Source organism: Pongo pygmaeus, chromosome 2 (genome assembly GCF_028885625.2).
Source record: "Pongo pygmaeus isolate AG05252 chromosome 2, NHGRI_mPonPyg2-v2.0_pri, whole genome shotgun sequence".
Lineage (NCBI taxonomy): Eukaryota > Metazoa > Chordata > Mammalia > Primates > Hominidae > Pongo > Pongo pygmaeus.
The window spans coordinates 128694615-128722304 of record NC_085930.1 but is presented as its reverse complement, the minus strand read 5'-3'; the positions used below and the strand labels follow the sequence as shown (position 1 = coordinate 128722304).

General features: G+C 36.3%; 1 protein-coding gene across 2 annotated transcripts in view; it reads left to right on the top strand.

Annotated features, from left to right (window-relative positions):
- Window positions 1-27690, top strand: part of RARB (retinoic acid receptor beta) — a 781226-nt gene that overhangs the window by 347992 nt on the left and 405544 nt on the right. For both annotated transcript variants that reach the window (XM_063662108.1, XM_054483091.2), the window contains exon 4: window positions 5593-6049. In XM_063662108.1, coding sequence (XP_063518178.1) covers window positions 5872-6049 — 178 coding nt within the window. In that variant the 5' untranslated portion in view covers window positions 5593-5871. The remainder of the gene's footprint in view (window positions 1-5592; window positions 6050-27690) is intronic.

Below are 27690 nucleotides of genomic sequence, written 5' to 3'. Positions count from 1 at the left end.
TGAGAAACCATGCCCCACCTAGAACTATTCTTAATATCCTAAAAAATATCAGAAAATACGTGGCAGTCATGACAAAGAACAATGTATAAATAAGAAAAGACAAGAAAAACTTTTAGATGTTAAAAATATGTTACCATAAATGTAAAAATCAATAGAATAATTGGAAGTTAATGGTGAGGATATCTTCCAGAAAAGAGAACAAATGGATGAAGAAGTGGAAATGGAGAGAAAATAGAGACAATCAATTCTGAAGGTCTACCATCTAAATAAGATTTCCAAATGGAGACAACAAAACAGAAGTTAAGGAAGATATTATCAAAGGAAGTGTAAAATAAAATTTTTCCTAACAGTACTTGAGTCAGCAGATTGAATACATTTACCAAGTGCATAGCACAGTGAAGCAGGGAAAGGGATCCTTGAGATTAAAGAGAAGAGTACAAGAAATGGAAGAATTTCACACACACAGTATCAGAAATCTGAATAATATTGGACTTTTCTAAAGCAATGTAAAAAGCTTGGGGAAATGGCACAACATACTTAAAACTCTGTTTAAAAAAATGACTTCTAATCCACAATTTTATACCTAGCCAAACTGTTAAACATATGTGAAGTGCAACATAAAAATATTGTAATTCATGCAGAGTCTCAAAAAATTTACCTCCCACATAAAACATCCTTCAGAAAACTCTTAGGAAAAAAGCTACCCAACTGAAAAAAGCCAGAAAAGAAAGACATGAGTTTCAGGAAATGGGGATTCCGAAAAAAGAGAAAAGCAATAATAGAAAGTCCTAGTCTGACATCAGTGCATGTGCCTAGGAAAGAAGCCAATCAGCCCTGGAGCAGGAGGAATGTCTCCAATTGTGGAATTCATTTATCACATGACGTGTCAGACAAAATTGTTGGAGACTTAGAAAAGAATTATTCACGGATATAAAGAAGACTAATCAAATTATGTAAATAAAGCTGTTAACTCCAGGAAAAAAACAATTTAATAAGAAAACTATAAATGCACTATATCACATAACTCAACTGTAACAATATTTATCTGGTCATAATATAAACATAATGTAAATGATTTTTATTTTTAAAATTGTGATAAAATTATGTTGGGAGTAAGGAGAAAGAGGTTTCTATGTGTGGCCAATAGTTTAAGAGAGTTATATCATATTTATAGTAGGAACCAATAGATAAAAAAAAATTTTGGCTGGGCACAGTGACTCATTCCTGTAATCCCAGCACTTTGGGATGCTGAGGCAGAAGGATCACTTGAGTCCAGGAGTTCGAGACCAGCCCGGGCAACATAACAAAACCACGTCTCTACAAAAAATACAAAAATTAGCTGGGCCTGGTGACACACACCTATAGTTTCATCTACTCTGGAGACTGAGGTGGAAAGATTGCTTGTGCTCAGGTGTTTGAGGCTGCAGGGAACTGTGATTGTGCTGCTGCACGCCAGCCTGGGTGACAGAGCGACACCTTATTTCTTAAAAAAAAAAAAAAAAAAAAAAAAAGAAAGAAATTGAAGTACTTGCTTCTGAGGGGAACTCAAGAATGAGAAGGATAGAGAGCTGTTATTCTTTATCAGTCTCAAGCAGGGGTCAGGAAACCATGGCCCATGGGTCAAATTCATCAGGCTGCCTGTTTTTATAAGTAATGCTTTATTGGAATACAGCCACACCAAATCATTTGTGGATTCTCTGTGGCTGCTTTTGTGCCAAATTAGTTGCTACAACAGGAGAGTTTAGCAGTAGTGACAGAGACTGTATGAACCACAGTCTCAAATATTCACTTTCTGGCTCTTTACAGAAGAAATTTGCCAACCTCATGTCTAGAGCTGTGGCTCTCAAATGTTAGCTGCATCGGAGTCCTCTGGAGGGCTTGTTAGAACGCATGTGAGGGGAGGCTCTTTCCAGAGTTTCTGATTCAGTAGGTCCCTCAGGTGGGGCCTGGAGAATTTGCATTTTTAACCAGTTTGCTGGTGATGCTGATGTTGCCAGCTGAGGGACCCACTTTGAGAATCACTGATCTAAAGAAGCTATTTGACTTTTAAAAATCGTGTTGTAAGTATTATGTTTATGAAATAAATTTGAATTGTCGAGAAGTATAAAGTTGGAAGCTTACATGCAAATTTGAGCTAAACAATACAAAAATGACGTCTGGTGAATGAAATGTAACAGAAAATCATTCAAATGTTATTTAAAAAATATTTTCATGGAACAAAAATAATACACTAGAGAAAAATTATATACATATGTGTGGAGAAAAATAGAAAAATAAATTATTTTGTTAATAAGATATCATAGATACAGGCATAAATATTAAGATTTGTAAAGATTACCAAGACCCTACCACTGAATGTGCATGTGTGATTCAAGCGGTTGACCAATCATGCTACCTCCTGTCTGGCGTTTTGTTTATCAAAGGCAGATTATTGCCTAACAATATCAACTATACCGACAATTATTATTTTAATCTTTTTTTTTTCATTTAGTATGTTCTTGTAAAACACTTATTTTCTGGAAAATGCAGTTTGAGAAACTTGACATAAAGCCTACTTCTCTTCACTTGACCCCTTTTACAGATTCTGAAACTGATACCCAGAGAATCTCTTGGCTGGTAGATCCAAGACGTTCTAACCCAGTCCCTACTTCCTTCCTCTCTTCCACTCAGCTCCTGTTTGCTTTGCCTGAGGTGGTGAAGGAAAGAACCCCAGATGAGCCCAAACTCAAATCAGACTTAAAGAAAAAAGAGCACTGCTAATCTTTTTTTCTAAAAGCCTGAAACAAAGGAAATTCTCTGCTTCCAGGAATAGCCTTAATCAGTCACATATGTGAACATAGACCCAGTGACTGCTCAGACAATTTTCCACAAACCTAATGTCGGGATTTTCTTGACACATTGAATTTTTTTTTTTTTTTTTTTTTTTGCCTATTATCAGTATAAGTAGTTTAAAAAAAAAAAAAAAAAGCCCAGACATGATACCAGACCTCTCAACCAGACAGGCAAGATGCTGACATTCTGCAGCGTTTGAAAGCAAAGAGAAATGAAGGATTATTGAGGGTGGAATAATGGTTTTTTCCCAACCAGTCCCTGGTTGGTAAAAAAAAAAAAAAAAAAAAAAAAAAACAGCTTTAAAAATCAGAATTGTGCCCTGCGGGGGTGGATTTGCTGAACTGTCAGCTCCACCAGTTAATGAGGTAGTTTGTCAAATGGAGATAGAAAGACCATTTATAACAATGCTATGCTTTGTGTGTGATTTAAAAATCAAATTGAGTGGAAACTCAGCAAATACTAAATGGTATTGTTTATTTTCTAATTAATTTGCTACAAACTACAAAATAAAACTATTGAATATATTGGATAATGTATGCTTTTTTGAAGAAAAAGCACCAAAAGCACCTCTGAGATAAAACGTATTCAGAGGCTGTTTACTTTCTTTTCATCAGAGAAACAAGTTGTAGTTTGAAAGTTTGAAAAAGGCATTGAAATTTTGGGTGGGATTTTTAGAATTAGCGTGTTGTATAAGCCAACAGGCAATGTCATCTCCTTTGTAAGTTCAGCGGAGTACTAGGGGGCCTGGGACCATATGGTCTCACTGTTGACACTGTTCGTTTTTAATATTAATAGGCCAGGGATTCAAGGCCCTGGGGCAGATGTCATCTAAGTGAGGACAGAAGCAAACATCACAACTGCTCACTGAGTTTTTCCTCTGTAGAGTACAACCAGCATAACATAGGCGTTCAAAATATATAAGCTTAGCTTGGCAGAGGGGCAAGAGCAGAGAAGGTGATTCAAATTCTGGCTTAGCGAGGGCTTACTCTGTGACATTGAGGGGAATTCATTGAAACTCACTGAGACTTACTCTTCTCATCTGGAAAATAAAAAATAACTGCCTTTAAAGGGTTAGAGCTTATAGTGAGGTGCCTCACATGTGGTAAATAGTCAATGAAAATTATATTTTATTAGAACATTGTAGGGTTTATAAGAATCAAACTGACTCACTTCAAAAACTGAAGTCAAGAAGGCTTAATGAGTGATTGTTCTCAACCTTACCCAGATCCCTCATTTTCTTCCTTACTTCAAGGATGTAAGCTTTAGTCCTAACATTCTTTTCCTGGGATTACTATAATATAGGCTCCCTACCCTAACCCCAAAACCTCTTGTCTATTCCAGCCCAGCAAGCTTGTTGTGAGAAGTATATTATTTTGACGTGATAACAAATATGTTAATGTTAATAGAAACTTTTACCAAGTGTTTACTATTTACCTAGTGTTTACTATATACCAGGAACTGTTTCTCTGTTGTATTACCTCTTTTAATCCTCACAATACCATTCTGAAGTAAATTCTATTATTCTTATTTTATAGGAAAAAAATAACATTGAAAGGACAAATAATTGCCCGAGGGGCAGAATTATTTGAGCTGGACACACTGGCTCTAGAATCACGCTCTTAACAACTACTCTATTCTGGCCTTGAAGTACTCTTGTTCTGTGCCACATGAATCTTTTTTTGTGCCACATGAATACATTCAGAGGTTGCCATTCAGTGGGCAGAGTTGGGGAGCTTCTACTTAATATTGGTTATCAGGGCCAAGGTGAGGCTATAAAGTTTACAGCCAGCCCACTCTAGAATTTAAGCTTCTTCTATTCCCAGTCTCAAGGAATCCTAGGTGTTGAGCATCTCTGGATTGTCCTTCATGAAGCATGGGGCAGTTTAGACTTCTTTAACAATATGACCTCAATCAATAGTTGTTAAAACTAGCAGCTTAGGGCAGAAATCACATTAGTATTCTTTGGCACTGTATATATCTCTAGTTCCTACATTAGCGCCTGGCACACAATAGTGAGATTTGGTTGGTGAATAGGTGATTGGATAGACAGACAGACAAATGGGTCATCAAATGGATGGATGGATGCACAGTTGTGAAAGATGTTGATAATAAAGAAGTGATACATAATATTTTACTCTGTCTCTCATTAGGTTATAGTTTCTCCCATAATTTTATTATCTTGGCTATGTCACTCCAAATAGCCACAGTAAAATCCAAAGTTATTCATATAAAAGAGGTAAAATTTGGAAGCATATCAGTTAGAATAGCATTAAATAGTTTCCCTAAAAAAGCAAGAAAAAAAATTTCATTCATTCAACTAATACATACTCAGGGTCTATCCTTTGTCAGGTACTCTTCTAGGAGCTTAAAGCATAACTGTTAACAAAAACACACTGCCCTCCTGGTGAGTGCATGCTAATGGGGGAGACAGACAAAAACAAACACTCCCACATGTAATGTATCAAGTCGTTTAACTGCCATGAAGAAAAATTTAGCAGAGTGATATAGTCAAATAACATAGGAGTGGAGGGTTTTGCTGTTTAATATCAGATGGTCAGTTATTTTTAAACTGAGTAAAAGTTGTAGTCTATGTTAGAATGTGAGAAAAGAAAATTAACACTCTTTGGGAAGTAGTGACTGTAGAAAGACAAGGAATTAGGAGACCTGGATTAGTATTAGAGACGTTTTGTATAGTAACTTGATAAAGAGGGAGAGATTTTTTATTTGTGATATATATATTTTTTTCATTTTTTCTTACAGAATTAACAGCTCTGAAATTTGAAGGTGCTAGTGTCTCCCCAGTCTTAAACTGAGAAGCTGAACGATGAAAGCATCCTTCCTGTAATCAGTGTAGCAAAATGAGAGGCAGAGAAACCATGCTGGGAAGAAGCAAGGTCATCAGTTGAACCATCTTGACTTTGGCCCAGAACACAGCTCAGCCTCAACTCCTGCAGTGCATTTACCTCCCTCACTTTGGTTTAAGACCTGGAGTGATGTGTTCCTGCTCCAGAGCACCTTTCTTTCTATGAGGCCCGAAACATGACCACCAGCAGCCACGCATGTCCGGTCCCAGCAGTGAATGGACACATGACTCACTATCCAGCCACACCCTACCCGTTACTCTTTCCACCTGTCATCGGAGGACTTTCCCTGCCTCCCCTCCATGGCCTTCATGGACATCCACCTCCGAGTGGATGCAGCACCCCGTCGCCGGCAAGTAAGTCCTGCTGGAATTTGCTCTCTTTTCTCTGGGTTGATTGGATGAAGGGACCTGAGAAAACAGAATGGTTGGTATCCAGGGCAATTTCCTATTTCATTGGGTGCTGGTTTCTTTTGGTCTTGAATTCTACTTTTAGTTCTGTGGAAAGAGATATGATTTGAAACTAGACAAGTGGCAAATTTTAGAATTCAACCCGTTCAAAGCTACATTGGTATTTTGCTCTATTTCATAAAATGCAAACACAAAAAGTGATGAGCATATGGGGTTAATATCTGTGATCAATATCTAAAGAAATTGGCCATATGATAAATAATGGAAGCAGTGAATTAGGAGATAATACCATAAAAATCACTAATGATAATACTAGAGTTAAAATCTATTTTGGTTGTGAGATCTTCTTTGAATCTTGTACTTGTTTCATGTGTACAGATGATATCTGTAATTGTTCTCAACTTCCCATAGACCTTTGCTACCAATTCATATCACATTAAGCTTTTTTAGTGTCCTTGGCACCTTTTGTTTCTGTAGTAGCTATTTCTTATCCCAGATCTTCCCTTAAATTTTCTGTATAAGGTACTATAAAATAAAAATAGTCAAAGTTAGAATTCTCCAAGACTGATATGACTTCCACATTGAAACATCTATATTGTGCAATTTTTAGAAAGTTCTGCCTGTTTAAAGACAAACTGTGGTAGCCAGCGAGCTTTTCCACCTGTTAATAACTTACTTGGTTTAGCATCTGGAGGTGAAAAGTCATGTTGACTTAACAACAGGCATCCACAGCATGTTCTCCAAGTCCTTTCTGGCTCATAGAGCAACAGGAGTTCTTTGTAACTCTTCCTGGTGATTGTTTTGCATTTTGCTTCTCTTCAAGGACTTCCCCCAAATATTAGCGTGGTATCATTGGAATACCACCTTAATCTTTCTATATTGTGCTCTTCGTGCCTTCACTCATTCCTTCTACTACATCCTTAGCTCACCAAAAGCAGGGAGCTTGTTCTACCTAAGTAGAATCCCTGGTACATTGCCTTCAAAAATAGTAGGGGATGGATGTTTGGACGGACGAACAGACTGACAGATAGGCAAACAGATGACAGACTTTCACTTTTGGGATGTTGATTGCAATCATAGTACTATATCATTTCTGATAAACAGTGACCCGATTTGCTGGTGATTCTTTCCTTCTGTGTTTCGAATTTCTGGCTTGAGCATATGACCCTCATGTCTCTGGAATTGCCTAAAAACCTTCTCCCATGCTTCTGAAGTTCAAACTGAAAGTTGAAGCAGCCAAAGCAGCGCATTGACTATCCAGAGAAATGGACATAGTACCAGTACTCAAAATATCTTGCTGACCCAAGTGCTGTTTCAAATCATGTTCACTCAATATGCAAATGATATAATGAAGTTACTTTTAGCTAACAAATGAGGAGGTCTAAATGATTGATAAAGCCATGAAAATTTCACCTATGAGCCTCTGTGTCTAATTCCATTGCTCAACTGGCCTGATAGCACATTTTAACAGGTTTCTTTCCTGAGATCAGAAGCATATTTTGTAGATGTAGCCAAGAAGTTGAGATATGAGTAGGATTCCCATGCTGAATGATCAAATTTGGCAGATTGAAACTCTAAGGCAGCCGAAACCTCTAGGTTCCCAACAGCAACCTTGGGCTTTGGGCTTCTTTGGCTACTGATTTATTTTTATTTTTATTTATCTTTTCTTCCTTCCTTCCTTTCTTTCTTTCTTTCTTTCCTTTCTTTCCTTTCTTTCTTTTCTTTCTTTTCTTTCTTTCCTTTCTTTCTTTCCTTTCTTTCCTTCTTTCTTTCCTTCTTTTCCTTCTTTCTTTCTCTCTCTCTCTTTCTTTCTTTCTCTCTTTTTTTTCTTCTTTCTTTCTTTCTTTCCTCCCTCCCTCCCTCCTCCCTTCCTCCTTTCTTTCTTTCTTTCTTTCTTTTTTTCTTTCTTTCTTTCTTTCTTTCTTTCTTTCTTTCTTTCTTTCTTTCTTTCTTTCTTTCTTTCTTTCTTTCTTTCTCTCTCTCTCTCTCCTTCCTTCCTTCCTTCCTTCCTTCCTTCCTTCCTTCCTTCCTTCCTTCCTTCCATCTTGCTCTGTCACTGGGCCACAGTGCAGTGGTATGATCTCGGCTCACTGCAACCTCCACCTCCCGGTTTCAAGTGTTTCTCCTGCCTCAGCCCTCTGAGTGACTGGGACTACAGGCACACACCACCACACCCAGCTAATTTTTGTATTTTTAGTAGAGACGTGGATTCACCATGTTGGCCAGAATAGTCTTGATCTCTTGACCTCATGATCAGCCCACCTCAGCCTCCCAAAGTGCTAGGATTATAGGCGTGAGCCACCGTGCCCGGTCTTGGCTACTACTGATTTTAAGGAAAGTGCAGAGCATATTAAATGGAAGAGTGGTTGAGATATATCATATCTAAGCCTCTTTTCCACTCAAAATACAAGGTAATTATTTTTATTTCACAGTTACTAATAAAGTACAAGATACCATTACTATTAGATTGAACTATAAAGCAGTTGTCATTTTCTAGATCAAAACTGGTTATATACTGGCATCGAATAGATTCAACCTTTGGAAAGAGAGGGTTTGAAGTTCAAAAAAAGGATAAATAGTGGCTGACTTTTTTCTTGAGGGCCTTGTAAGGAGAGTGCTGAGTAACTGCACCTTGAAAGGTGTTTGGAGAAGGGGCAGAAAAAGGACTAGGTACAGAAAGTTCAGGCTGGAAACATCAAAGATGACTTACTTCATACCCTAATACCTTGTATTATTATTTCTTGCTACAGTCGAAGCACATGAAAGCTGCTCAGATGGAAATGATTAAAAGAAGCCACAATGAATATGACTCTGTTAGTTGGCCCTCAAAGAAGGAATTGTCCTTGTTAAAGCCCGTGTTTTCAAAAGTTCCTAGAAAAGGATAAAGTCTTAAAAATTAACCACAGACTTGGCTAAAAATAAATTTAAGGTTTTATCCATGTACTGAGATTAGTAGGAAGGTAGCCAAATTCTGTAAAGACTCAATAAGTAGCAACACACATACTTGGGTGGAAAAGCTGACCCATGTGGAATAAAAAGGGAACAAATGGAGCAATGGAACATTGGAGAATGACTCTGTAAAGAGATTCGTGTCATTGAACTGTAGGACTTACTGATATCTCTTTTGTAATCTGTACATGTCTTGATTCTGCAGCTCACTAGAAAGAATAAATTCTCCTGCCCCTGTAGTGAGGGTCTGTCAGCACCAAGTAATTGTAAAGGCTCAATAATTCTCTACCTCAAAAGCAAGTAAGAACAATTTCTATAGCAGCTACTGAGGTAATACCTGCTCCTCACTCTTCTCTCATTCCCTTCTGACTCTGGTCAGCTTTATCTCCTAGACCTGAACCTGAGCTCTGCGTATTGAACTTCTCTAAGCCTACAGTGCAATGGCTCCATTCCCACACGTAAAGATGTCCTTAATGCAATATCTACTTTGCAGTCATTTAACCTCTCTGAATTTCTATTCTATCAACTATAAAATATTTTTACTTACAGGACAGACGTTTATTATATATCTAAATATTTTAAGAATGAACGTGAAGTCTAAATTAGAAAGGAAACTTGTACTATAAAGGGGTGAAATCGGATCATCCCCAAGATCTTTTCAGCTCTAATAGGCAATGATTTCACTTAATTCAGGTTTCTCCCGGTCCACATGCCATTTACAGGGGTGGGCCCTGTTCTTTTGCGGTGTGGAATACTTGGCTATTGGTATGATCATTTGTGACCACTCATGATTCATAGGGGAAGATGTGGCCACTTTTCAGAAGGTCTGTTCTCAAGAGCATTCTACCTTAAAGAAAAAAAGATATTTGCAGAAGAGAACTTGAAAGCATCTTCTGTGTGTACATGCCCTTGTCTTTGCATTCTGACTTAATTTTTACAACATAGAGTCTCTATAAGCTTAGAACACAGGGAACATATGAAAAAAGGGGGAGTTAAAATATGTAATAAGAAAAACTACCATGCATTGAGCACATCTTGGATTACTCACAGAGCATTTAGTGTATGCCATTCTTAGTCTTTTTAATAGCCTCGATGTCACTGCCATTCCGTTACAGAAGTTCCATTTTATAGATAAAGACCAGGAGGCTTACAGAGAGTAAAGAGCTTACATAACCAGTTAATGTTGGAGTCAAATTCCAAATCCAGACCTTGAGACCCCAGAGTGCATGCCTTTCCCAGTGTTTTGGGCAATGAGGCCAGCATAATCCCTTGGAAAATTCACAGCTCCACCATAGACATCTTTTTTACACGATGTTCCAGGGAGTCCTTGGAGATGATGGATATATAAAGGACCTTGCAACCTCTTTAATTTAATCAACTACTGTGGAAGCCACTATCAGTTTTCATCACAATGGAGACTTGAGAGGGTGCCGCTGTAGTGCCTTTGATAAGCATGACTTAGAACAGGAGAAGAGCCTGATATGCTATGCCAGGGAACACTCAAAATATTATGTGGTAGGGCTCTCTGTGAGAGTTGGACAACTGTCTGTCTATCTCTCTTTATGTTCCTTTCATGGCTGCTTGTTCTGTTTTATTGCTGCACATGTGCTTTTTATAGGTTGTTGCAAGCTGGAAAATATTGTTAAGTGTTTTGGCTTCAGAACCTCTCTCAAAATGATCTCAGTTTAACTCCAGCATCTTAAAATGCGAATTCTTTTCCCCTTCTTTTTTAATGATCAGAAAGTGCTCTCCTGTCAAAATCACAAAATAGGGTATTTGCTTAAAAAATCCCAACCTTCTGGAGAGACAGGCTGTGCAATCTCAGAATTACCAATGACGGAACATAAAATGAGTCTTATTTCTATTTTTTGTCTTAAACTAAGAAGAGTTTTGTTACCTAGCTTGTCTAAAGCAGGGTGTGCTGACAGATTGAATTTCCTTATTACATGTTAGGGACAATTGACTCAGAGGTGTGGATCCTGTTTTAAGTATATGCAGATTGATGGCAAGTAAATCCAACTCATTAATTTCTACCATCACCTTTTACTCCGTAGTCTTGTCTTCTTTCTATTGAGATATATTTGTCCTTAAACTTACGCAATGACTCTACTGGATAGGAATCACATTTGATTTTAAGATGTCAGGGACTTAATATATTGCTGGTATTTTGTGAAAGTCAAACATAATAGTATTATTTATATCTATGTATCCTTACATTGTTAAACCAAATAAAAATAAATGAAAGTGAGACACTTCTTGGGAATTTGAGTAAATTCAGTTATAACAGTTTTGTCCATTTCACCTCCCTCATTGGCTTAGGGAGGTCAAAGGCTTTGAATGTTTGAGAAATAGAGTTTATACTGTTGACATGATGGAACTATTTTAGTGGACTTTCTTAGGCCCAGAGTCATATGTGTATTCTTTAACAGGCCATTCCTTAAAGGTGAACAGGTATTGATTACTTCAGTGCCTCTTTTCCCCTAAAAAACAAGAATCTTTGTGTCTTCTTGATGTTTCTACAACTTCTCCAGACTCTGGTTGAGTATTACATGTATTAAGTAATCACGTTGCCATTAAAAGTAATGGCAAGAACCACGATTACTTTTGCAGCAACCTAATAATCCTTAGAAGAGTTCTAATGAGGGGCTGAGCTCATTCTGTTTTTTGATCTTTACCCCCAAAGGGATCAAGAATATATGAATATGAATTAAAAACAAAAAGAGTATCATTCACTTTCATCAAATTAACTACAATGCCCAAAGGAGTGTCTCAATTGTGGAAGTATGTCCCTAAGTAGAGGTAGGCTTTCAGTCCGTAGAGGCCATCGTAAAGACGGGAATGAATTTACCTTCAAGTTACTCCTGCCAATCACTTTTTTCCTAGGAAGGACATGACTGAAAGAATATATACAAACAAGGTCCAAGAATGGAGAAAAGATGGAGTAGTGGTTTAAGAATTTGTGTTAGAATTCCTTTGGATAAAGACATTCCGGTTGTATTTATTAGATAAAATGTAGATATCCAAAAAGAGCATTTTGACCTTATAAAAATTGAACTTTGGAAAAGTTAGAATCATGACAATGGCTTTGAGTTGGCTGAGTTCATTATAGAAAATGAGACTTTCCATATCTCATGTTCTAAAGTTCTGCTTCAATGAACTCATCCATCTGCAACTCCTATAGATTTCAGATAGGGTATATTCAGATGGCCTTGAGTGATGGGAGATTAGCCTCCATGCAGGTAGGTGGACATGAGGTCAGGTGGAGTGGCCTGGGCCATCTTCAGGATGTATTCCAGGCAGTCCTACAAAAGCTCTGGTGATTTATGCCTTGTTACTGACATGATGCAGCACCTTATTCTTTGTTTCTCTGTTTTCTCCTTTAGTTCCCTCTGACATTTGAATGAATCTTTGTAATTTTATGTAGAAGGAGAGGGTGGGGGAGAAGGAAAGAGGAAGGGAGAAAAAGAGGGAGAGAGAGAAAGAATGAATCTAATTAGTCTTGTAATTTGAGCACCTCCAAAAACTTGGGGCTCCCAGACCAACCAATGGGCAGGTGGTACCATCAATTCCCTTGCTTTTTTTTTTAACCTTGCCATGAAAATTAATTATCAAAAATAACATTTCTTTTGCTACATATATTACCTCTGTCTGCCAACTGGAAAAGGGAAATAGAGAAGGTAAGATCCAGGTAACCAACTTTTCTAAGGTTGCTCAATGGTGGGGCTGGGCTTGAACTCTTCTTGTTATGACCAAAGTCAGTCCTCTTTTCATAACTCATGTCTGCTGTGGATATTGAGGGGACACGCAGATTTTTAAAGCACTTTGTCTGTCTTTAAGGATATTGCATTCCTACTGAGAAGTCATAATCACTGAAAACCATTTAGATCTAAAACCCGGATTGCTCTTTGCCCTTCAGGACCTGGATTTTATAAAGCTTATAACATTCCTTCCCACCCAGGTACCCACTGTGCATTGTAAGTACTCTGATTTACTATGCATGTCTTATTCTGCTGTCTTTAGTTGTTTTCATAACTTTTCCTTCTCTGCTTATCTGTTGATCTAACACATGGGACATAGTAGAAACCCATTTCATCTTTGCGGAATGATTGAATCAATGGTTTTTGCTGGTGAGGGAATTTTGGAAATTTGTAGATGTGCTTTTCGGTGCCATGCTCATTGGGAGCACTGTAGAGATTTAGTGGGCAGAAGCTAGGAGGCTTAATGTCCTGCAATGTAAGCGATAGTTGCAAATAATAAAGAAGTGCCTCACATTCTCATGACTTTCCGATGTCCCACCAGGCATTCCTGTTAAGAACCACCCCCCCCCAAATAAATTATGATGAACTGATCCTAAATCATAACTTCATTTTACATATAAATGCAAAACATTGTTGTATGCTTTTATTATACCCTAAGTTATTTGGGACTTTAATTGCCATGCAAGTCAGTAATAGGTTGATCTTTGTTCTGTTGGGAACTTTTCTGAGAGTCATTCATAATTTTATAAAATCATGTCACTGATGGCAGTGCTGTTCTCGGTATTCAAGTCACCAATACCACAAACTTGTGTCAATCTGCATTCGTAGCTAAAACATTCACTGTAATTCTGCATAGAGGGGCAAGCATCTTACCACTTCTTTATGCCCGAGCAATTACACATTGAAATAACCATTACTTTATTACAAATTACATTTTTCCATTCATCCTTGGTATTGCAGTCAGAGAAATGTATTAACTTCTTTGGAATTACCTGTGTAGGTGGCCTATACTACCTATGACTCTCATTTTGGAATCATACAGCAGGTGATATATGTTGCTAAAAGAAGCATTGGTTCCAAAGGGTTGAGAATCTTTGGAATGAATGAGTGAATGAATGAATACGTGAATGAATTAGTGAAAAAATAACAGTGTGAAATAAACTGACTAGAAAATAAATGCTCTAGCTGTTAAGAGTAGAGGAAGGGCGTTTATAAGTGAGATGGACAGAGGAGGGCTTGCAACACCAGAACCAGCGATTATGCCAGCCATGGGGTAGTGGGCATGGTGCTGGGAACAGCGATATGCAGAAGGCCCAGGGAAAGCAGGAAAGTTTCCTGTCTTGGAAGGCATATGGGGTTAGGAAGGAACCATCTAGCACTTGCCTTCATTTCTTGATGTGTAGCCAATGTAGCCAAAGTCCCCAAGGGGTACAAAAGGGACTCAAAGGTATTGTTACAATGAATTCACTCTTCTGATATATATTTAACACATATGGGTTGTGTTAGGTATTGTGTTAGACACCTCAGAAGCTCTGGGAGAATTTTCCGGGTAAATCCATGAGAATGATGGGTTTTCACTTGTGTGTGGTGTCAGGTTCTATCTCCAATGAGACATTATATTAGTATTTACCAGAAAAATTGTAAAATTATTATGGGTTAAATTGTGTCCTCCAAAGAGATGTTGAAGCCTTAACCCCCAGTACCTGTGAATATAGTCTTATTTGGAAATAGGATTAAGTTAAGATGAGGTCATTAGGATGGGCCCTAATCCAGTATGACTGTGTCCTTATAAAAAGGGGAAATTTTGACACAGAGACAGAGACATGTGTGAAGATTGGAGCTAGCTGCCAAAAGCCAAAGACTGCTGGAAAGCCACCAGGAGCTAGGAGAGAGGCGTGGAGAACATTCCCCCCACAGCTCTTAGAAGGAGCCAACCCTGCCAGCACCTTGGTTTTGGACTTCTGGCCTACAGAATTGTTTGTGGTATTTTGTGACAGCAACTCTAGAAAACTGATACAGGGACCATAACTTCTTACTACCGAAAAAGAAAAAACTATGTTTTTGAAACTTTCTCCCTCTAAAAATATCCATTAATTTGTTTATTTTCTCATAATTTTATCCTTATAATGACTTTCTTTTCCTACTTTATGTGGCTTCTTTGGCTTGGACTAATGAATCATATTTGAAGAAAGTTTTTTTTATTACTAAATAGCCAATCTGTCTTGATCCTGGCAGCTACAAGTCCGTGATTATAATTCACAATGTTCACAATATTCACAATTTTTCAGAATGAATTTCTTTCTCTTCCTTTGGTTTGCATTTTGTCTTACTGGATGGCAAACTCCCATCTCCTTTCTTGACCTCAACATGTTCTCTTTAATATTCATTTTATTCTTCATCTTAAAACTTTGCCTCAAAACCCTGCAGAATTACTCATCACTGTCAAATTGGAGTCTGTGAGATTCTTGAGAAAAACCATTCATATTACAAGTTCATATTCAAGTTTCAGTCACTGAGGGATTATTGGTGGCAGTGATCTTATTATAATTATCAGTTCTGTATTATCTTGAACATCGCTTTATTGGCTTATCTTCTAGTCTCTCCTTAGGATTTGTATACTATAAATTTATCATACAAACTTACATATTGACTTTGCCTCAGCTTCTAGTGTCCAGAATTCTTGGACAGTCTTTCAACAGTCAAATTTTAACGACTACTCTGTCCAGCCCTAGCATCTCTCCTGCAATAACACTTATTATCTTCTCCCTTATACTTAGAGCTAATTTTGTTATGTAATTGGTTGTACACACTGTTGGTGTCCTGGTCTTTATATCTGTCCCCATTAGTTCCCCTCTTCCAGGATTCTTTTAGTTTCTTATGGCCAAAAGCCTATGTAAGCTTCTTTGAGGTAACCTAGTGTTTCACCACATTAAACTTTACTAAAGGATTCCGGCCCTAACTAAATCCTTCCCTGATTAACTTGGCCCCTACCATTGTCTTTTTATGTTAATCAGATGAATCAAACTTAATAATATGAAAATCTACAAATATAGAGTTTGGTTTTTTTTTCTAGTTAGTGCCCAAATCTGAAAAAAGCCATTGTACTTTTTGGTGGAAATGACTGCTTTTCAATGAGAATGTGCATTGTTAATTTAGTGCTGAGATCCTTTGCCAAATGCCCATAAGCTTTGCAAATGTTTAGACAAAATAAAAAAAAAAAATAGGGCATTTTGAGAGTAAGGCCAGAGTTTATCTGTGGGTTTGTGGGCACTGGTGACAGCAGAGAGTTATCTGGCTGTTGTTTCATGGTGAATCACATGTGATCCCATGAGAAGCACTGCTTGGAGACTGCCCCTAACTTCTAGGAGCTTATAGTTAACTCAAAACTAATAATTAGGAAAGGTTCATCTTGTTGAACCACAATTGATGTTAGTGTTGAAAATCTAGGGGAGGGGGGAGATGCAGAAAGATAGGATGTTGAAAATGGGGGTGAGAGAGAGGTTCCTGCTTCCAGACCCAGTCTGTGTCCTTGGACAGATTTTTAACCTCTGTGTGCCATTTTCTCTGTAAAATAAGGACAATTTATCTTCGAAAGATTATGATGTTGGTCATGATCAATTTCCATCAATTGATACATGTAAACTACTTATAACAGTGTTATAAGAGTAAAAAGTAGGCTAAGTATGGTGGCTCACACCTATAATCCCAGCGCTTTGTGGGACTGAGTCAGGAGGATCACTTAAGCTCAGGAGTTGGAGACCATGCTGAGCTGTGATGACATCTTTGCACTCCAGCCTGGGCAGCAAAGCAAAACGCTGTGTCCAAAAAAAGAAAAAAAAAAAAAAAGTAAAAACTTACTAAATAATAGCATTCATTATTATTATCCATGCTTTGCAGCCACAATTCATCCACTTACTAGCAAAAATCTTGTCACAGGACAATCATGCCATTAATTATGCATTCTAACTTCCAAAATGCAAAGGTCTTTCTACATGTGCATGTGCTTTTCCACATATTTCTAAAGTTTACATTAGGCATATGGAAATTTTCACTTCATAGAGCTTATACCCTGCCAAGATTTTTTTTTTTAAATTTCAGAATTCTCGAGGGGACAATCCTAAGTTTGGGTATTGGAAAAGACATTTTTTCATAAGTAAGCTTGCCCTGATGAATAATTTTGTATTTATCATGAAGAGTTCACATCCAAGAAATACACAACATTTCAGGCTATTTTTCATAGATGAGGGTCCTTTAGAGTCGGAGAACTTAGTTAAAGACCGAACTTCCTTTTCTCTTAGGACCTGCAGGGTCTGCATGTCACTTTGTCCTTTATAAACAATCTCTAATAATGCTTGACTTAATTTCAGTGACGTTTATAATAATGAACACTTTCCAACACTAATATTAATTGCTTAACGGTTGTGAAATTGACCAACCAAAAAGAAGTACCTAAGGAGAAAAATTAACCTTGACATTTCATACAAGTAAATAGTGCTTTAATGATAACCACATGGTTAAAAAGAACTCTACCCTTAAGAATATTTAGTAAATCATTTTTTTAATAATCAGAATGGCTTTTATTAGAATGCCAAAACAGGAATTTCTGTGAGTCCTGATGGAAATCTCTGAGACATAAAGTGACTTTCATAGCCACATTGACTTCTGTCCTGACCTTGTGTAGACAATTTTAGAATTTGTCTTTCATTTTTTCTTCTATAAGAAATCTTATTCCAGAACTAAAGCCAAATAACAAATCAAAGAATTCGTATGCCACTATTGATGATAATATTTGGTGACTACATTTAACATGTAATAGAATTATATATAAATTGCTGCAAAGACTAATATCATCTTTAGTACTTACCACAGTTTTTCTGTCTTCACTTTAAGAACAGAAAACAGAGTTGTATTCCAGTATTGGGCGAACAAAGGAGTATTACGCAATGGAAAAAGAACAAAATTTGACCCTCGGAATTCCAGCATTCCAATTAAAAATACAACTAACAAAGACAAAATATATAAGAGCATAAAGAATGTGTATAGACTTTGTGCAAGTCAGATAAAAAAGACAACCCCAACCAAAAATAAACAAAAGATTTTATTTCACTAAAAAGAAATTCAGATATCCCATATCAACCTCATATTGGTGATACAAATCAAGACAACCATGGTATGCCATTTTATATCTAGTACAGATGCAAAAATTTAGAATTATGGCTACAATACCAAATATTGGAAAGAGTGTGGATCAACAGATACTTTGAAACACACGGCTGGTGAGATCCTATACTGGTATAATTGTTTTGAAAATGACTTAGCACATTCTATAAAATTGAATATTCAGATTCAATTTCAACCAAACAATTTTACCTCTATGTATTATTCTAGAGAATCTCTTTAATATGAATTTAGGTTTAAGAATGTTTATAGTAGCACTGTTCATAGATTATAAAAAAAAAGGATGCTATTTGAATATGAGCAGATGTAGGCAAAATAAGTGGTATATTCACTAAATTGAATATTATTCATCAGTGAAAATTTCTACACAACGAACATGGATAGATCATAGAAAGATAATGAATGAAAATTAATGAAATGATAATGAATGAAAAACTCTTTAAGTGCACATGTAGGATGCCAACATTTTTATAAATTGTAGAAGAGAAATGATTTTTTCCTCACCCATCTCTAGATTCATGACTGAGACACCTATAACAAAAGACAGATTAACATCAGAAAAAACATACAAATTTGTTTAATGTAAGTTATATGTGCATGGGAACCTTCAGAAATGAAGACCCAAAGGAACAGGTAAGCCTGTGTGTGTGTGTGTGTGTGTGTGTGTGTGTGTGTGTGTGTGTGTGTGTATGTGTGTGTTTTCCTGCTAAGTTTGATGAAGAGTAGCCAGTCATATCAGTCATATGATTGAACAAAGGAAGTAGGATTTAATGGTAATACCCTGAGGGGTGCTTCTCAAAACCAGTTTGCTTAGATTCTTGTCTGTGTCCCTGCTTCTTCAGAGATAGGGATGTGCCTTTCCTCCTCTTATTGGGAGGGAACCTCTCAAACGAGGGCCTTATGACCTGCGGGGGAGAACGGTGAGAGGAAGAAGACAATGGCCTCTTACCTCTGCTTTTTTCTCAAAAACCATGCTGCCATATTTTAGGTATAGCATGTTCTGAACCCTGTTAAAATCTAAAATAAACATTGTTTAGACAAATAGGTATTTGTAAGAATGCTATATATTATTGTCACACTAAATTCAAGATAACAGGTACTTCTTGGTGGTGCAATGGGACAGGCAAGTGGGTAGGATAAAGAGCACACGAGTAGACACAGCAGAAAGGATAAGGTTCTAAGTAATTAAGTATTCATTTTCCAGTATGCTTTGCCATATGCATATGTGTTACATTTTTATAGCTATTAAATGTACATTACAAAGATAAAATATGAATATATCCTTCATGTGTTAGAAACAGGAGAAGGGGAAAGTTTTTTTAAGGCAAATGGCTAATAAAAATACTTTTAATCTTTGTCTTAAAAGTAATTGAACAAAAGCAATTTTAAAAAGAAGTGCAAATGAAGATTTTATTTGTTGTGAGGAGGCACAGATTTAAAAGAAAGATTTCTGATGGTGGTCAGGCTACAGAGAAATGAACACTCAGATACAGCCTTGATGTGGAGAATGAAAATTAATATCTCTTTTCTGTGAAATAATTTTGAACTTAGTAAAAAGGCCCTAAAATATTTTTACCTATGATTTTACATTTTGCTACTATGAATTTATTCATAATAAATACATGTTTTAGTGTGTCTGAGACAACACAGATATTAGCACAGACATATTTGTAATTAAAAAACTGAAGATAACCTTCCTGGCTAATAAGAGGTGACTGATTAGAGAATGAAAATAATAAGCAGTCCTTTAAAATGTTGATGGAGAAATGAATGTATTGACATGGAAATGTTCAATGGGATAAACAAGTTACCGAATTAATAGAATTAAATACTAAGTATCAAGACAATATTCTTACATTTTTAACATATATATAGTATATGTTTTGGAATATCCATGTGGGTTTAGGACAAATTCTGGCAAGCATATTAATAGTCTTCGTTTCTGGGTCAGGGAATTATCCCTGATGTTTTATTTATCTTTATTAAGGGACCATGACATCTTGCTCATCATTGAATACTCATTGCTCAGAGCTTGGTTCTTGGCACATAGTAGGTGCTCACTAAATGTTTGTTGTATAAATAAATGTGTTTAATAATTATTTATGGAACTAATTTTAAAAAGGGAGACCTTTTAATGGGTTAATTCAATTGTATTCGGCTGAACCAAATATCCTAGCTAAATCAAGATGAAAAGTATTCGTGCCTGTTTCTATTTCCAAGAAATTAACCCTTCAGAGGGTTATTAGCATTTTGAAGTGTTAACTTTTAAGCTAAGGTCCTGACCCTGCAGTGGTTAAAATTTCCAAGGAGGTATTTTGGAGTAGAAAAGTTATTCTGTCAGCTTCTTTGAAAGCGGTATCATCTGATATCCATGTACTCTACCCATGACTAAGTCATTTTCTATTTTATTAGGCTTCAGCTAAATTATGAATGTTGTTATTATTACTATCTATAATAATTATAACTACCATTTGTATGAGAAACTATATACATCATCTTGTTTTTTACCCACAATAGATATATGAGGTATTTCTTGAATTCACTTACTTATACATACCATGTTTTATTTGGAAAAAGATTTTATGACCACTTGTGAAAAAATTATATGTGTAACTTTTTAAAATTGTAAATGAGGACGTTTGGGGAAAGAGAAAATAAGTACGGGAAAACAGGTTGAAGCCAATTTGAGGCTAGTGCATTAAAATGCATCCTATGATATAGATAATAAATGTTGCTCAAACAAACTAAAAGTCTAACCCAAGAAGAGGAGTCACAAAGTCATATAGTTGAGAGGGTTCATAAAATGAAGTCATCCAGGCATGCAGAGAAGCACAGATGACTGTACCATGAACCACATCCCAACTCTACCTTTATAGTAAATATGATTCTTTATGTGTGTTTGTGTTTTTAATATCATCCCTCAATGTAGGCTAAATTAATCATTCCAAAGGTCAGTCAGCGAAAGCAGGTCCCTGCAGGGGTCCAAACCCTGTCTCCAGGTACATAGCTCTCTGACAGTCTAAGTTTAACCCAAAAATAAATATTAGAGTGTCAAGATAAATAAATGATCTTCATAGCCTTTGGGAAATTATCCATAAAAACTATTTTCCTTAGCCGAAGATTTTTGTAAGCATTGAGAAACCACGAATTTGAAGTAATACTCCCTTGACAAGGACCTGAGGAGCCAAAGGCCCAACCCTGCCCTAGGAGCAGGGGCCCCAGCAGTGCCCAGGAAAAGGCCAAAATGTTCCCTCACAGAATCATTTTGAATCAGCTCCAACAGATAACAGGTGATGAAAAATGTACAGCAGCATGTTTAAAAGCTTAGACCCTGGAGTCAGAAAATCCTCCATTGTTGGGCTGGCATGGCGGCTCACACCTGTAATCCCAGCACTTTGAGAAGCTGAGGCGGGTGGATTACTTGAAGTCAGGAGTTCAAGACCAGCTTGGCCAACTGGCAAAACCCTGTCTCTATAAAAACACAAAAATTAGCCGGCACGGTGGTGAGCACCTGTAATCGCAGCTACTCAGGAGGCTGAGGCAGGAGAATCGGTTGAACCCGGGAAGTAGAGTTTGCAGTGAGCTGAGATCATGCCACTGCACTCCAGCCTGGATGGCAGAATGACATTCTGTCTCAAAAGGGAACAGGAAAGAAAGAAAATCCTTCATTGCAGCCCAGCTGTGTGACCCCCGGATAAACACCTCACCCCTCCTTTTTATGTGCCTTGCAGTGGGGCCAGAGTTAGAACTGAATGAAGTAATATTTGGGAGAGACTTTGCATAGAGCCTCAGTTAAGCCCAATTTATTCCTCAGTTTGGGTCAATTTATTGATTGTGATGCAAGGGGTTGGGGGAAGAGGAGGAATATGAAGAAATAAAGGTAAAGTGTAAATGGAAAATCATAATATCTAGAACTTTCCCATGGAAGGAGACCAGTAGAAACAAATGGATTCAAGAGTTAATTTTCCTCAATCTAATTCTCTCTGGACATAGGAACAGTCAACGAATGTACTCACATGTTCCCTTACGCCGCCAACAAGGCCCATACCCCAGGCAGATACACGCAACAAAAACACTCAAGGGAGAAGATGGTTCATGTTTCCAAATGATAATGCTTTCTTTTGTGTACGGATATGTGCAACTATATATGCATATATATGTGTGTATATATATTTTGGATAGAAGTGTAAAGTATTTCTAATCTTACTGTGGGTCTTGCATTACAGAGCACTCCAGGAGATGTTTAACTGGCATGTTCTGTTTGAGGTCACAATGTGCCACATTTTTTCATGGAAAGCTTCAGCTGATCAACTAGAAAATGCATTTATTTAATAGGCAAATGAAAAAGAGACTGCCAGGTGATTCCTTGAGGTATGGTTAATTAATTCCAATCTGTTTATGGCAACAGTTTTCTAGTTTCAAATGATAAATGCCCTTCCTCCAAAAAGGCACCTCAAAGAGAAAAGGTCTCCTCCCCACTTCTAGATTTTTTTCTTTGTCCTTGGCTACTTATGTCGTGTGCTGCTCAGAATGAGTTCACATCAGTAATAGTCATAAATGATTTATAAAAGTAATTCCTGTCTAATCACTTGGGACTTGGAGTTTTTATGATGTTGCCAGATGTGCCATCAAAAAAAATCATCTGGTTCAGAAACTTGTGCTAAATCAAGTCAGAGTCAATTAATTCCCTAAAGGCAACTGATTGGTTTGCATGGATCTGTGTTGGGGGCCTCGCCCATCATCTTCCTCTTTTCCTCTTTAGGTTCACATTTGTTTTGTAAAAAACAAAAACAACTCTGTAAACACAAAGTTATTGGGAGGTTGTCAGCATGGGCATGTATTACAGACTTTGATATAACTTCCATGTTTCTTTCATGTATTAAAAGGGCGTTTTAGTCCATGAAAAAAATAGGGGAAAGTTTTCAAAACCCCAAGCAATCATATTTCTTATACAGACTCTGTTACTCACAATACTGGCAGCAATATTGCATAAATACTTGGACATTGCTTGTGGGACAATATTATTCCCTTTTGAATGCAAGCTCCCCTTAGAATCCATCTTTACTTCCTCTGGGCCTTTAACACATGAGTTTTATATCCCTAATAAAGAATTTTGTTTATTCCATCTTATAATGTGGTCATTGATTTAAACCTTTATCCCTCCCATGAAATTGTCCAGTGTTAAGAGCAAGTGCCATATTATCTCCTACCTCACTTAGGGTGATGCCTTTGACCAGGGAGATTCTGTGTAACTTTGTTGAGTGAAGGAAATAATCCAAAAATGGACAGCTATGAATTTTCATTCCAAAGCACATGGGGGAATAAGTGAAAAGATCCATATTGAGCTTTTAAATCACTTTGCTGGATTGTGTTACAGTAACTAAGCTGGGCAATAACTAAGTAACTTGCATTGGGGGAAGACGTTAACTGGGTCTCTTCCATCTATGCAAGGATTTGAAATGGCACCTCCCAAACCAGGAATTCTCTGTTCCCAAATTATACTCCCTCAGTGGAGATTAAAATATCTATAATCCAGTGTTACAAGGCGCAGTAGTTTGCTTCAATGACAAATTAAATCTTTGAGAAAAGGTTCCCCATGTTGTCTCTGATTACATAGTCAAGGAATCTTGTGAATTTGCTGATGCATAAGTTTTCCTTTAATGTAAAGCAGGCAGACAAGGCGGGGGTGTGGAGAAGAGAGTCTCTTAGGGGAAGAGACTGAGTGTTGACATAATATTGAATCACGGCAGTTATTCTGGAAGTACTTATTTAAACAGCTTTGCAAAAGTGTAACAATGATTGAGAGCTTTGAATGTTCAAAATCTAATATTTACATGATTCTTCATCTTTGGATCTTGTAGGACATGAAGGTAGTGTCTTTGCTTAATGATGTTGTGAATATCAGAATAAGAATGAGAAACCTTGTTGGTATGATTCTTTAAGTACAACTAAATAACCTCTCATAGTTAAATAATTTATACATAAGACTGAAGCATAGTAGCCTCTTGAGGCATCTCATAAGCTATTCTTCAGATATCCTGCTACAGTTAAAAGATTTTGATTGGTAAAAATCGTGTAATTGTTTTAAAACTATTGGTTGACAATTTTGTGGTATTAGCTATGTAAATATCCTCCCTGATTAGTGGAAGAGAAATGATGGAGCATAAGATACACCTATTCAATAAAATACTACATAGATACTATAAGTGAACTTTTAATATGCCTGTAATAGGAATTAAAAGTTTTTTGTAAATAACCTATCATGGTATTTATTAATTTAACATTTAGTAATGCTCTTTACTCATCGTGTTTTCCATCAGTGGTTCTCTACTTGGGGCAGAACTGTTCCCTAGCAGGCATTTGGAATTATGTAAAAGTTTTTGGTTTACCATTATTAGGGGATACCTCTGGCAATTAATGAGTGGCACAAGGGTGTTTTGGCATCTGTACTGCCTCAGACAGTCCTGCACCACAAAACACACAGACACACACACAACAAAACTTGTTCTGCTCAAAACACCAGTGACACCCATCGAAAAACACAAGCATCTTTAGACATAGTCTTACTCATAATTGGGAGCAGGTCACTGGCATAGTATCTAGTCCCTCGTAGACAAACACTCCCTGAGTACCTACTGTATGTCGGACAACTCTTCTAGGCTCTTAGAATGTACATCTGTAAATGGAACCAAGAGCCAGGCCCTCATGAAGCTTACAGTCTAGAAAGAAGCTCTAAATAAATGTTGCTTCAGACATTGTAGGTGGAAAAAGCAAGAGGCAAACTTTCATTCACTATTTAACCAAATAGGCAAATGAAAACTTTGAGTTACAGGCATGAGGGCCTCAAGTAATTGCTAACATTCCAAGCGATGGAAAAGCATGTAATCACTTGTCCCATCAACCTCCTTTTAATCTTGACTTTTTGGCTTAGTTGTGTGTCTCCCTTTTCCACTGATCACAATTTCTCTGAACCCTTTCATTCTATTTACATTCTTCCCCATTCAAAGAAAGAATGAAGAAAGAGAAAATTGTCTTCTCATAGAATGGAAGCGACCTTCCACTGGATGTTTAGAAATCTTAAAGATTGTTCCAATGTAGAGGAAGTCTGTTAAAAAAAATTTTTAAAAACCTGTTTGCACTGAAATAAAAAGATAGGAACATTAAAACCTTAAGTCCCTGAAAAGTTCAGAAATCAATTATCTGAGTAAGATACTTCATCGTACCCATGATCTGATTGTGCTTTTTATTGTTTTATATGTTTCAATTAACTCAACTGTAATTGCTTGTCAGCATCTCATTCTAAGCAATGAATTTGTCATAAAAAATAGCAGAAATTATCAAATTTTATTATTCATTTTAGTATTTGTTCGTCTTATTTGTTGCTGCTACATTGGAATATATTCTTTGCTAGCAGATGTTGTGATATTTTATAGGGACATATTTCAACAATTCTCATTCTAATTTTTTTTATTGTGTATGTAGATTGTTGTTTTTCAGAGAAAGAAAATGTTCAAATGGACAAGGAAAAAGGAAAAAGGAAAATGGAGGCAACTATATAAACGTGCAATATTTACATTTTCTATATTTATATGACATATACACTATACTGACACTCAGTTTCAAAATATATACAAATAAGTATTCAAAATTGTATATGTAATTAACCAGTTAGTAAGATGATTATTTAGCTACACAATTTAGATGAAAACATTTGTATTTTAATATTACACTATTCATAATAACCAAGATATGGAAGCAGCCTAGGTGTCCATTAACTGATGAATGGATAAAGAAATTGTGGTATGTATATGTGTATATATATATATATACACACACACACATATTTGTATATATATACACACACACACACACACACATATATATATATATATATATATATAAAATGGAATATTCAGGCTTTAAAAAAGGAAGAGATCTTTCCATTTGAGACAATATAGATAAATCCGGGGAACATTATGCTAAGTGAAAAAAGCCAGACATAGAAAAATACTTCACAGTCTCATTTATGTGAAATCCTAACACCATTCAATACATAGAAACAAAGAGTAGAATGGTGGTTACTGGGGCAGGAAAGAGAGAGAAGGTCGGTCAAAGAATGCAGACTTGCAGTTGTGTAGCATGAATAAGCCTAGAGAACTAATGTGCTGCAGGAGTATAGTTAATAATATTGTATACTGAAAATTTGCTAAGAGAATAGGTTTTAGGTTCTTTTACCATATGCACATACACAAAAAGGTATCTATGGAAGGTGATGGATAGCATAATTTGCTTGACTGTAGTAATCATTTCACTATACATATATATACACACACACACACAGTGATATATGTTGAGATATATATATATGTATATATCATGTTGTACACCTTAAATATATACAATTTAATAAAAAGATTACCTGGAAGTGAAAAGCTGTCATAAAATCATAATTAGAGTTCCTTGAGAACAAGGTGTTTTTTTTTTTAATTTAAGTCTCCACTTTCCAATGCACTGAAGTTTTAAATAAATGTTCATTGACCAGAAGAATGTACGTATTTGTATAAGCATTCTGGAATCAAATAAATTAACACAATGCTGCTTTTATTAATTTTAAAAAAAGACTATAGAATTTTGTTAATTTCTGTGAACCCCAGTATCAAGTTTCTATGATGGCCGCTCTGGTCTGTGCCTCTTTGAACATTCAGTAACATTCTTTTTTCCTGGCTCTGCTTTTCAAAGCATGCTAGAAAGAGTATGGTGGAAAAAGGACACTAATTCATACTAAAGAGTAAAGGATTTATATGGCTTGCTTTCTTATACCTCCAATGGATATTTTCTTTTAACAGAAACAAAAGCTTTAACAAAAAAGTTTAAAATGTGTCTCTAAAAGTGTGTGCTTGACATCAGTCAGTAATTAGAAGGCAAAGGATATTTCATGGTACAAAAGGTCTTTATCACACTGCTGAAATCCCATCTTACAAACTATTGCCCATCCTCTCTGTAGGTCTTTTTATGAAAATTTTTTTTCCAAACAGTTTCACCTGAAGATATCCATTTCTTGTGAGCCTACCAATTCCTCATCAACCCAGGCCTAGACTTAAAATTGTATCACTTAAGAATATGTAGTGTCATATATGCTCAATTTCTGACAATAGTTTGCAGAAAGTTTTGTATAGTTATTCATGGGCTAAGGGAATAGATATTTGATGACATTGGATTTGGTTGGTTAATTTCAGCAGTAACATGCTAAAGTAATATTTCTTAAGATGATTCATATATTAAAAAATAGCGCATGTGACATTAGCTTGGAGATCCCTAATATATTCAACTTCTGAATTTATTCCAGATAAATTCATCACATTCTATTCCTTTAACTGCTTTCCATCTTTACTGAATTCCCAAGCATTTTCTTAGGACCTTATAAAGTTCAATGAGTTCAAAATTCTTTTTATGGAACAAAGGTGCATTGAAAATTTAACTTGATAGTGAATTTTAGCTCAGTGGACTGTATTTTGCCATTAACTTATTATGAAATTACAGCTTCATTCCCAGAATGAAAAGGGAAGTTAAGTCTAAATTAAAATTCTATGTGGAAATTTTGTGAAGCTAATCAGATTTAAAAAAAAAAGACAGCCATGTCTTGAGTGATAAAATATGAAAATGTAAACATCTTCTATAAAATAGATAAAGTTATATATATAT